Source organism: Wyeomyia smithii, chromosome 1, assembly GCF_029784165.1.
Source record: "Wyeomyia smithii strain HCP4-BCI-WySm-NY-G18 chromosome 1, ASM2978416v1, whole genome shotgun sequence".
Taxonomy (NCBI): domain Eukaryota; kingdom Metazoa; phylum Arthropoda; class Insecta; order Diptera; family Culicidae; genus Wyeomyia; species Wyeomyia smithii.
This window is the reverse complement of record NC_073694.1, coordinates 168,468,716-168,482,048: the sequence shown is the minus strand read 5'-3', so window position 1 is coordinate 168,482,048 and position 13,333 is coordinate 168,468,716. Positions and strand designations below refer to the sequence as shown.

At 37.7% G+C, this 13,333-nt stretch overlaps 1 protein-coding gene across 1 annotated transcript in view; it reads right to left on the bottom strand.

Moving 5' to 3' along the window:
- Window positions 1-3,224: 3,224 nt before the first annotated feature.
- Window positions 3,225-13,333, bottom strand: part of LOC129717879 (uncharacterized) — a 56,820-nt gene continuing 46,711 nt past the window's right edge. The window contains exon 4 of the mRNA XM_055668145.1: window positions 3,225-3,639. Within this exon, the coding sequence (XP_055524120.1) occupies window positions 3,317-3,639 (323 nt within the window). The 3' untranslated portion in view covers window positions 3,225-3,316. The remainder of the gene's footprint in view (window positions 3,640-13,333) is intronic.

Sequence of the window (13,333 nt, the reverse complement as noted above, 5' to 3'; positions counted from 1 at the left end):
CTGACTGTTTTCGCCTCGTGATTTTTGTTTCATTAGAATTACTTGGGTAGGGGCTATGCCAAGTAATTCTGTTAAAGTAAGTTTGATATCATCAACGGTTTGATCGTTGGTGAGACCTTTCAAGACAACCTTGAACGCCTTGGCGTTCTTGGTGTCATATGTAAAAAATTTGTACATCTTGTCAGTTAAATACTGAACAAGACGATCACGACCCTTTACTGAGTCGGCTAATAAGCGGCATTCACCTCTACGGCCAATTTGATAGGTAACTTTAACGTCAGAAACAAACGTTGAAAGTTCCTTTTTGAATATATTAAATTCAGAAGAAATAGTTACCACAATAGGTGGAACTTTCTCCTTTTTTAAAGATTTTATATTTTGTATAGTTTCATTATTGGTAACTTCCATTTCACCAGCTTCTTGCTCAGGCAAAATATCAAAAGGATTGTCACTACAGACACTCGATGTGTCAGAAAGAGATGCCTCTCTTTTCCTCCCCGCAGCGATGCGAGGTTTCTTTTTCCGTCCAGCCATTTCAGGTGATACGAAAAAAGTTAAAACAAATGTTAAATTCAAAAGTAGGTAGTCTTGAGAAAGACTGATGGGAAATAACTTTCAGGTAGTCTTTAAAAGACACACTGACAAAACACAAACTTTGAAGCTATAGGCAGTCAAAGACCAGTCCACAAGCAACCGAAAAAACGTCTGATCTGTAGGACAGTTCAAGACGCACTGCAACTCTGGAGCTATGTTTTAGAACAACGAGCATCCAAAATTTGTTCGAAATGCATTTTTTAAAGGTAACGCCTCTTTTGTACTGCTTCTGTTTTTGACTAATTAGTTCGACTTTTTATTTTAATGATCGAAATGAAAATTTCAAAGTACAAGAGCATCATGGGCTTAAAGAAATTGAGCAAAAAATATTCACGTCGTTTATGAACGTGACCTTCAACAGTGGGCACACAAAAAGCTTTCATTTCATTTTGTGCTACTAAGCTGTGATGCTTGGAATTCCAATCGATGGAAGTTGTTGGCGCCTGTATTGCGTCTATCTAATTATTTGCCAGCTATCAAAATCGCAATTCCGCAGAACTAGTGAAGTTTTCTAGTGAAAAAGACATAATGGACTGCCTTTTTCATAACGTTGAATTGCGTTTTTCATGATTCTAAAAGCTGTACGTCTAGAACAATTTTAACAAATTGCAATCAGGGTACCTAATTTTAATCTCATCCAAACATTCGAACGACTCGCAATCCATAGTTATACGGAAAAAGACTGGCATTTAAAGATACAATTTTATCTTGAAACTTCTCTTGAGTCAATTTAAAATTGTGGTTACTAGAGCATTCCAGTCCAGCAGACATTATTGTGAGAAAGTTGTTGTTGTGATATTATCAGAAAAATCTCTGTAGCAACTTGCAGAAAACATACGGGGTGGTTGAACCTTCAACGCTGAATACTCGAAATAATGTTTTTGGCCCTTAATTCGGTTTGGCTGCACGCCGACCATTTGTCAAAATGAATTTTTCAAGAGCCAAAATTTAATTATGTATAGTTTCTTCGTAAACGATTTCTTATTCTTTTTCACACGCTTATACCTTGTAAAAAGTGTTTATAATAAAACTTTGTCAGTGATCTAATAATTTTCAATTTCTGTGAACGGTTTTGCCTTTTTAACTCTGGTATAGGTATAGGCATTATTAGAAGGGCACCAATATGTTATTGAATTTCTGAGGGCGGCGATATTTTTTTAATCTCTTTTTGGCACTAACCCTGTGTTTTTAATTTATGACAAACATGCCAAATTTCTTTCAACGTGAAAATTAGATCGTTTTCCATTTGCAGCAATCAGTTCAACTATTGGCTACCTAGCCGTTTATTTCCACAACTTTCATTTTTTAACGTTATTTCAACCTCAGATTGTATTTTTTTCTCAGGACTCAGGAGGTGCATTCTTAAAAAAATTTATAAGCATGTAACATTGAGAAAGATGAATTTTAAATGCTAATAGTATATTGCCCCTAGCTGGTCTCAAGGTGTAATGCTGATCTAACAAGCCAGTCGTCGTAAATTCAAATGCCGGCTCGGGAGAGGTTTGTAAGTATCAATAGTATCGCAGCACTGTGCTCGCAATAGTCCTGTATACTAATAGGTGGCTGCAAAATCTTTGTCCAATAAACAGAATGGTCCTGTCTCAACATTGAAGTATAAATACCCAAGTTTCGCATTTTTAGCTAAAATGAATAAGACTTTTTTTTAAATGTGATTTTCATCACCATAATAAATTGACTACGAGAAAATTAGGAAAAAGTTTCAACAATAGAAAAAAAATAACGAACTGATTCCGTTTTGTGATGCAAATTTTACAGAAACAATTGAAATATTTTCGTCGTCCCGTAAAGTTGTATAAGGTGTTCGTAGCAATTTGATTTTTTTTTATATTTCCGAACAAAAGGAATCGTTTACCCTACATGCACATGTTAACCCTACTACTCCTAGAAAAAACAATCCATCTTGTTTTATAACATTTGGTAGATACTTTGCCCATGACCACAGACAAACAGACGTGCCTCTTCGAACGAGAATCCTGAACAATCTACGTCCTCTTTTTGGTAAGATTTGGACCACTGCGACCATTATTTTCATCTTTTGTGGTAGTAATCTTCGTCCTTATTCGAAACGTTACACTCATGCGCCACCATGTGAGCTTATTGCCTACTAACTTATTTTTGTCAAACGGTTTTTGTCTTTGCTAATGGGTGTGCACGCTTGCTTGAATCAATACAAGCGGCCTTACTGATGGTTTTTGTCTTTGATAATAAATGTGCACGCTTGCTTATAGCGACACTAGCGGAATTATTGCCCACTAGGCCAAATTTCAAAATTATCGTTATATTTCTGGTCGATGAATTCGTCATCGAGTGGCACGACTGTTTGTCTGCGCTATGACTATATCTGCAGAAAAGGACGAAACGGCAGTAACAAATTAACGAAACAATGAATAAAAAACTGCATACAAATTTCAACTTTCACTCAACTCACAGATCGCCTTTCTGTTTGCCAGAATCAATGGAGATGTTTAATTCAAGATAAATGCTAGTTCGTACAAATTCTTTTGAATCGTAATAAAAAAATTACAACAAATAAAATGAAGCTTTAGTTGACGGACTATTTCGGACTGCTTAGCGCTAGACACTTTTAAACTTTAAACACACTTGTTTGCTTTTAATCTTTGTACTTCACGTTTCTATAGTTCTATTTTTGTTCAACGATCTAAACAATCACTATTTACAGGTAACTATACATATACTCTGACTATCGCAGGTGTAAATCACTATTCACTATATACACGGGAACAACATCTGCTGCAGGATTATCAGCGGCCTTCATCCACGGGACGCGGGAATCATGAGTACGATGAGTGATTAATGGAGCGGGTCGCTGAGTTCGTCTATGACGGGATGGCTTTGGTTCCAGTAGTGCCTTGGGACGGCTGACCTTGTACGGTAACAGGGGCGCTGCAGGCCGTAACGGTTTCTTAATACCGCCAGCCCGTACAGGAAGTGGTGGTGGTTTTCTCGGTGGTTTCCGGTAGTACACAACTGGATGACGATGGTTTGGATGCTTCTTACGATACTCTGAAAATACAAGAGGGAAGGAAAAAAACGAGGGGGCACGGAAGAGTTTCGGATCGGTAGGGCGAGGATTTTCAGTCGGGTTAAAGTCGATTAGTCCACGATGAAATGGTTTGATGCAGTGTGGGTCTGTACAAGTTCATTGTCACCTTGGTAGTAAGGAATGGAAGGTTGTGGGTCCCGCAATCAGTTTGACAGCGTCCAGCTGTTTCCCTCCAACAAAACCGGTTCCCTTCAGGTTTGATAGAAGTCGGTTAATGTGATTCCAATCTATATACACATCCACGTCTAAGTCCTCAGTCAGTCGAGTATAGTATTTACATAACCTATAATCGCATGCGCAACGAACGACTTGAATCGATCTGTGGTGCCTTTCTTAGCGCCGCACAGTGCAACGTTCCATAGACAAAAATCAAAAAAGTGAATTTCTTATTGAACCAACTCTATATGCTGGTATGTTTTATACATGTTTGAGACATACTGTGATGATATTATTAATCTCCCAAGTTCACTAAGACGATTATGGCACGCATCTACAGCGAAGTGGTTTCAACTATTCGAGTGACACGTTATTTTTAAAAAAATTTCTTAGTTTTCCAATTAATTTTTTAATATACTTTATATCTTTTCATGTTAAAATCGAAATGGAAACGGTAGAGGCATGTAACTACTGCATTTCACATGTTACTAATGAGACATAACGTAGTGCGTTTGGAAGTTTAAGGCTTCTTAGTCATGTTTATTTATGCTTAGAGAAAAAAGACACTTTCGATTTAAAATCGATTGCCAAAAAAAGTACCACAAAGTACCTCTCTGAATTTCACTTTTTCCTCTTATTTGGAATGTCCTTCAAGCTTTGGAAGTGATTGCCATAGCTCAAGTTTGCTCTTTCAACCGAAATTCGCGTTTGCAAATGATACCTCTGGAACCAAGAGTGAGAACATTGTCGTTATTATTTCCCTTACTTCTATGTATAACACGTAATTTATAGGCAAAACACATAAAAGATTCCTGGATCAACAATGTCTAGATGTTTTGCAACAGTAAACCGTAAATAAACATAATTAAAAGAAGAGAATTAAATAGAAATAATCATAAAAACTGAATGTGATGGCGTTTAGGTCACTTTTTCATAGCCTAGAAATTATTTTAATATGCTTTTCAAGCCTTTTATCTCGAAATAAATAATATTATTGGAAAATTATCATTCTATGCTTCTGTACAAAAAAAAATGACGTTTGAGACATTTTTGCGATGACGAATTTGACATTCGTCAATTGTGCAAATAGTAGCTCTCATCGGTACTAAACATTTTTCGTGTCACATCAATTGAAAAAAAAATACTCGAATGGCTGTTTTGATTTTTGTCTCGGGTTCTCATACATTCAACGCACTGTGCGCCGCCGCCGGAGTGATTGTAGCATTTATATTATAATATACTAAGCAAGCGTCGAGTTTTGATGGAGGTTGAAGACTTCCTCGAACAGCAGCAGCAGTAGGTACCTAACTGGCGAATTCCAACGCACGGCAGGCGTTGATTGGCCGTGTCCAGGTGGGTGTCATTTCTGGCCCGACAATAGTCGCCTGCTGCGTCAGAGAACTGCCTTCATAGTGTACGGTGTAGTAGAAATCTTTAGCAAGCATGATTCTGACCATTATATAAATACTAGTGCAGCTTTTGCATTACCCCCTCGTTACTGGTCAGTCCCCTGCCAGAGCCGGTTATACATGGAGCGCAGCTCAAACATGTGGAATGTGTACACCGTGTGAAAAACTGACGCTGTGTAGACTGCTTTAGCGCGCTTCGAACAGGAAGCGCGACCCCAGAAGTTAGTGGCAAATTTGAATAACACTTCTTGTTGCAAAAGATTACCGTAATCACTAGGTGTATTATTCACATTTTGCATTTCTGATGAACGATGCTCTCACCAGAGTTTTAATAGATTATTAGCATAAGAATAAATGGTTTACCATTAGAACACAAATCGGGTTCTTGTTGGTCTCAATTTGTTCAAGTTTACTTAGCTTCTTATTTTCTGAACCATACTAAATCCGCTTGCTATCAATATCCAATTTTTTGAGTTTCAGAATATTGTAGATTCTGGATTTTGAAATTGAAGTTATTAAATGTTAGGAATTCCAGTTTTTGGTTGTGGGCTTCATGACTTCTACATACAGTGAGTTTGCTGTAGTGTGATTTGAATTCTTCATTTATATTTTTAATTTTTTATTCGTGATGTGGATTGAACACAGGTCATTCGTTCGGTTAATCTTCTAGTACTGATCATTTTCCCATCATTTGTACTTAAAATTCTCTTGTCTTTAAAAGGCATGCTGGGTGCTCATCTTGATCTTAAAGAGAAAACAATTTTCTCCCCTTTTAACAACTGTGAGCTCACATTCAATGTGCCTCACACTATCTGCTGTAGAGAGAGGCCGCAAAGTTAGAGTTTCTGTGGCGAATAAACGTTCCTAATTTGGCGAAGCAGAAGCCCAATAAAACTGTTGTAAATAGCTCATCCGTACACGCAAGATTAATAAAATAAATTGCCCAGCGAACATTTGAGAATTGCTCTACTGTTCTCATCGCTCTGGGGTGCGGCAAAAACAGTATGAAATCGAACGTTCTGCAGAATACGCACCCATGGTGAGTTCTTAATTTTCCTATAATATAAAATTCATAAACTGTTAAGATGTGACTTACACTCCCTAAACTGGATTTCGAGATCCGTTAAAAAAATTCGAGTATACTCGGCAAATTGGGATTCAACCGATATTTCAGCAAAGAAAATGCCGGGTCATCAGATCATTTTGCCGAGACTTCGCCGAAAAAACTACGCTTGACGAATCTCGTCTGTGTATTTTTGGCTGAATTGATCGTTCAACATTGTTGATGCCGAGAACAGCAAAAACATTACTGATATCTCGGCATGAATTTTACTCGTGACCGAGTTTCGACAACAAAGCTGTCATGCTCATTAACGAGTCGGCCGTCATTTTTTTTATTCAAATTTGTGTAAACGTGTTACGTGCGAGAAAATTTGTGCAAACTACAGGTGTTTACCACCCGAAAGCCGAGAAAGGTGTAGTACACATTCATGCGAAGTGGAACCCTAAAAAGTGTGGTTTAAAATCGTGTAAATGTAAAATTATTATATTTATTTCGAGGATAAGCACTAGACGTAGTTTTAGAGTAAATGGTTTGCTCAATGCCTTACTGGCGTACAAGATAAAAGACATACATTCAAATAAACAAACTAACTCAAAATGAATAAATTCCTTTACCTATTAAACTTCATCGAGCTTATAATTCATTTTTTGAAAGAAAACTTTTGAATTCTCAGTGAAATTATTTTCTGTGGTTGGATTCTGCTGAAAAATCGGCTCTTCACTGTGCCGAAACATTCAGATTATTTAACCGAAAGGTCGTTAAACTAGTTTGCCGCCTCTCGGTTAGATTAGCCTAGAACGCAGTCAAATGCGTACCGAGATTATTGGCGTAAAATGACATCTGTCAAAAATTGATTTTCCGAGATTCTCGGCACAATAGATTCAGCCGAGATGGTTGCCGAGCACTCGGCTGTCCAAATCTCGACACAAAATTTTTTAAGCCTGTACATGTTGTGACCGTTGACCAACTTCTCTTTTAGTAACTGAGAAGCTAACAAAAACTGCTTCCTAAATGTGATGATTGTGAGTGAAAATGAACTCTGCGACTAAATGTGGTTAGTTACTTACTCTGTGTGCGAGAAAGCCTACACTCAAAATAATTTTCACGTTATAATTACCGGAAAAGTTATGTCAATATTTTCCACTGTCATTTTCACATAGATTTCACGTGATTGTCATTTGAATTCCTCATGACCTGGTGAAATGATTTTTCCTCTGAATCTTATCTCTGAATCTTTCATGTGAGTTACACGTAGAATTCAACTACCGGTAAAGTGAAAAGTATTTGATTATGTGATAGCTGCTACGTGTTATGCAACATGTAATTTTTAAATTTTGTTTTCCTAATTCTTAAGAGACGGGAAATAGTTTTCAGAAATTATCGAATATGTTGATTAATCACATAGGCATGCGAAATTGCCAATTCGTTGATAAATTAAACGACATAAAATCTGATAAATATTACGACATTTGCCGGCGACAACTAGGTATTGTTAGCTGCAACTGTTTATGAACAGAAAATTTCTCGACCTTTGAAATGAATCGGTGTGGAACCTGTGAGCTCAAGACTCGATGTCAAATTCGTAAGGTTTTCAAAACCTACATACTTAGATTTTATTGCCGAGAACTCAACAGCTGATAAATTCAGCGAAATGTTCTACAAGTTTTCGGCAGAATTTTTAAGAACTTCGGCAAACGAAATTTAATACCTGCTGGTTTACGGTAGATCGATATATTTGCTGAATGTTCGTCGAAATATATTGCTGATATTTGCCGAGATAAATTAAGTGTGTACTTCAAAACCGCTCACCTGTTTTTTTCACTATTTTATGTTCAGGGACTGAATCAGACAACACCTTCGCCATTTTGATTGCTGTACATTTTCGCACAGAGAGTTCACGCGATATTTCTTCTATAACACTCAGTTTGACGACAAAACCCAAAACAAACAGGCACCATGTTGCCAAATATGTTGGAAACGGTTACACGATATTTGACAGATAGATCTCCCCTGGCTGTCACTTTATCAAATGTAAATACCGTAAACACATAATATGACAAAGTCCTCATTGCATTGTTCAAACAATTTTGTGGTCAAAATTAGGTAATTTTGTTTCAGAATGTCAAAAAACGTCAACTTTACATCTGGTTAGAAAACCGAAAATAGACAAAATGCAAATAGCGTTCGATTAGATAAAGATACAGTTGCTAAAATTGAGCAGAGCTTCGAAGAAAGTGTGTTTTTTTATTCACGCAGCCAAACGAACAAGGCTGTCGTGAAAAAGGCGAATCGAGATCGACGTCTATCAGCTACCAAAAAATAACAAAACAAATTTGAGAGTGAGAATGAGTATCCTGTATCCAAAGCCTTAATGCAATATGGCGTCTTTTTTCAGTAAACAATTTAAAAACCATGGTTTTTCTCGACCCCAGTGCAGTATTTACATGAAGATATTACCGCGTAAATGGTGTTAGCAAAATTATGACAATAATAATTGTCATTACTGGCAAATCTTGTCGTGTCTTGCTGTGGCGTGGTCAGTGCTGATAAAACTCATTTTCCCCAGCAAAATTCTTCGAAAATTACAGCCAATCATTTTCAATTTTCACTTCCAATGATCGCAGCACTCTTTAAGATACCTACACTAGATTTTCGTCCTAGTAACGTGCTGTTATACTCATATGAAATAGATCGCGCGCATCGTTCACGGTTACGGAATAAAATTTGACGACAAATCCAACCAAATGAACTTCACTTCAAAGCGAAAAAGAAAAACAAACAGTCCACTCAACCAAAATGAACCTCACCGAAACACTTTTTCACTGACACTGACCGATGGCTTGACAATCTTCGTTGACTGATAAACTGATTTTGTTGTCTTGCTTTCGTCACATGAAATATGATGAGGTGTTTTGACAGTTCACTTCCATGCAAAAAGCGGGAAGGGAGAACTCTGAAAGGATTGTAAAAAAATAACGTTTATGGATGCTTTTTTTGACTTTCACTCAAGAGTGTCAACAAATATCAACCCTGGTCGTGGTACCGCTATAAAATTTGGTAACGCGACTGTTATATCGGATTTGACGTTAATAGCAAGGCCCTGGTTTTCCGTCTCATGCACAAAGAGTGCGAAAACATTTTCATCAACAAAGTCTGAAAGGTAGAGCAGCCTTAAAAAAAACCTTGTTATTAGCAAAAAAAATGAAGGAACGGTTGACCTTGGAACTCCATCATTTATCACTTTCCAAAGCAAAAAAAAAACGATTGAATCCAGCGTCAAACATGATGGAGGTGACTTATGATAAATTCATTAGTTTTCAACTAACTTAAGCTGCTTAGATCACTTCCTATGCAGTTAGAGTCATGGTTCCATGGTTTTATCCGGTGTTGGAGAGCTTGAATTCATTGACGAAATAAGGAAAAAGGAAGTTAACTTGCACATACTGAAGTGAACTTTTCGCAACGTCTAGTCAGCTTATTAATGTTCTCTGATTATCTCCGGTTCTTTTTGAGAGTTGGTTTTTTGTACTTTTTATCTAACCCAAAATTGTTACACGTGATACAGCTTATATGCTGATCAGAGTAAGAATAAAATTAAGAAAGTAGGAATAATAGTTTTACGAAGTTTGATATTAGAAAGCACACGAAGTTAATTCATGAACTTCAATATTTTGAATTTTTTCGTTTGTGTACCGTGCTGGATCGAAACCCGTACAGTATCGAAATCCGTACACCTTGATGTTTTTCTTCAGTTTTAAGCATTATAAAAGTGAAAATTCATGTGATAGTTACATGTACATATCCGTTGAGTTGTTGGCCTTCTGTTAAATTAAACTATGCGCCAGTAGGCCATGAAATAAAAATATTAAAAATGAAAAATCAATCGTGTATCGGTTTCAGTTGTCATTTCGTTGTATCGTTAGAGAATTTACTAAGGAAACGTTCTTCAGATAAAAACGATTTTCAAGTGGGATATAAGTGTTTTACTCTGTGAATCTTTTTGAAATTGATGGAAAAGGTAAGTCTTAGTCATTTTCGAGCTGTATATTGTCTAATAAATAGTGTAAGTTGTATTTATTTAACAAAAACTCTGCCGTGCGGATTTTGATTCATTTTATTTGCTTGAATCGAAATCCGTACAGCGTGTGTATCATGCATATATTGTTGAACTTTCTTCTTGTTTTCAGCATATAATGGAAGAAAACAAATATAAATATACGGCAAACAATTTTAAACGAGCTGTGACTGAGGTGCGCAAGTGAAAGTCGTACCGGGAAGCTTCGAGAGGTTCCGGCGTTCCGGTTACTACGAAACGCTACGAAAATTGCACTATTTCAGCTGATGTCAAAAATTAGAAAACCGTGTGAAACTTTAGGAGCCAGTTGATCCTCAAAATATACTTATTCGGTAATTTAAAGATAAATTATAAATAGAAGATGTTTATTTTTGTACTTCTTCATCTATACGGAGTTTGATTTATTGTTGTATGGACTTTGATCCAGTCTATATCGCGTGTGTGCGGATTTCGATTCAAAAGTGTACGGGTTTTGATTCAGACAACCAACTGTGTACGGATTTCGATTCAAAACATGTTCTATTTAAACATGATTTTTTCGAGTTTCGGAGTGATTTCAATCATTTTGCTGGAAAATAGTGATAAAATATAAGTAGACCTATTACTAAACATGTCAGTTTAAATCAATATGTGATTTCTCGATTTCATATTGACCGTCGAAGATTATCATGTGCTTAGGTGTACGGATTTCGATCCAGCACGGTACATTGACGTTCGTGTACCTTATAACCTTTTGATATGTTCTGATGACTTCCATCATTTTCGGTTTTGCATTATCTAGAATACTCGCCATTTTGTTTTTTAAGGTAAAAAGGTATTTCAAAATTATAACTTTTGCATTGCAACCGTTAGAGAACAAATGTGTTCCACAATATTGTAGTACACTAAGGTCGGTTTTTACGCGGTTTTTTACGCGGCTTTTTTACGCGGATTCCGGAATTTACGCGGTTATTTTACGCGGATTCCAGAATTTACGCGGTTTTTTTACGCGGATTCCAGAATTTACGCGGTATTTTTTTGCCCGGATTTCGGTTTCCCTTCACTCGGAATGCAAAATTAACGTTGGTTTTTTTACGCGGATTCCGGATTTTACGCGGTTTTTTTTACGCGGCACATATTCCCCGCGTAAAAAGCGACTTTAGTGTACTTATAATATTAATGAAGTTTGCCTGAGACCTCAAGTTACCATAACTTCAATTTACTGAGATATGATACGTTCTCTGACAGCAGTACCTTGAAATTAGTTTTTTGGAATTTTCTATACTTTATTCACATTATATTACTAGGGTATGTTCAGCAAAGTTTGAGAAAATGGTAAATCAAAAAGCTCCAAAGGATGCTAAAGAAGAAGATCAAGGGAAAAGTCGCTACGTCGCTACGTAAGCTTGGCCGGGAGGTCGGAGGTCGAGACCAAACAGTGAAAAAGTACCTATATGTCAGGAAGCGGTAGTCCCGTCCACTGGTCTCGGAGGTGCAGGCAATCACGAAGCGGTAGCGGCTGAATAAGATGGTCGAGTCGATTTTCCCGGCGAATCGCGAAGTGGCGGTGGTGATGAACGACGAAATAATTATCACTCTGGATGGCAACGACTGGCAGGGCACTTCGTATTTTACTTCCCAGGCGAAGGAAGTGAGCTCTGAGGTAAAGTTCATGTCATGCACCAAGTTTCCCAAGAAGGTGCTGCTGTGGCTGACAATCAGCGAGAAAATGTCAAAGCCAGGCTTCGAAATGGTCACGGTAGAACCACTTTTCACTGCAATAATCATCTTCTTCTTCCTCTGACGCTACCAAGGCTCGCTGTCTGATTACATTCTTAAGCAAACATGTCAAATGAATTTCGCCATCACGACGTTATTTTCCTCAAACGTATTTTGACATTTTTTCTAGAAATGAGAATTACGCACGTTGAGTGCGTGTATTCTGGAAATTATTTATATCATTGATCTTGTAATAATATTTCTCAACATAAATGAACGAAGTAGACAGAAATAGGCCGAAATAACATCGCTAAACGATTGACAGTGTGCACCTCTTTGATACGCGAGTGTCGTTTGACTATCCTTTTCCTTCTGTGCGCTGAGCGGCGATGGTTTGGTTATTTTACATTTACGAGCGAAAGCCGACTGTGACGCACGCTAAGGAAGCGAGATCAAATGAAAATGGTGACCGTTTACAAGCCTGGTCAAAGCAGCTCTTTTTACGCTCCGGACTGGCCGTGAACGGAGTAATTTATGGTAGGGAATATCATAAGGACGTAAGATCTACTCTAACATTTTTGTCGTGAAAACTGAGGAGGAATTGATAAATAAAACGAAATAAGAACTCAAAAACACGTCTACATACGTGTTTTCGTTCGCCAGGGCCGGTTAACTATCGAAAGACCGCACGCAAGGGCGTAGAATTTTTTTTGCAAATAGGCTATAATTATCTTCTATGGAAATTTATTGAACTCAATTTGCTGTCTTAGTTCTTTTTTATCACCATCAGAAAAAATTTCATTTTATTGTCCAACGGTTGATTGTTTGCATGAAAATTGTATTGGACAAGTAACCACGCTGGTAGAGCAACCGCATCGAACCATTCTCCAAAACACCCTTCATGCGCACACAACCCTCCACCTCTTTTGCTCAAAACACACACACACCTTCCCACCCAAACGTCACAAGATTACGATCTAACAAGGAAGCTAATTTATAACCGCAATACCAATCGACCCACGTCGAAGCTCTCTTCGTTAAGCTGCGGTCAAACCCTCACAAAGCCCACCGCGACAGGCCCGGCCAGGCCACCTCAGGCCACAGCTGATGAACAAACATATTGCAACTGAATTGTCGCGGCGGCGATCGAATTGGCAAGATTATGTGTGTGCGCAAATCCTCACCCCCCTACACTCAACGGCCTCTCAGCCTCCGTTGGGTACATAATCGAACAGTAAGTATTACCACTGTTT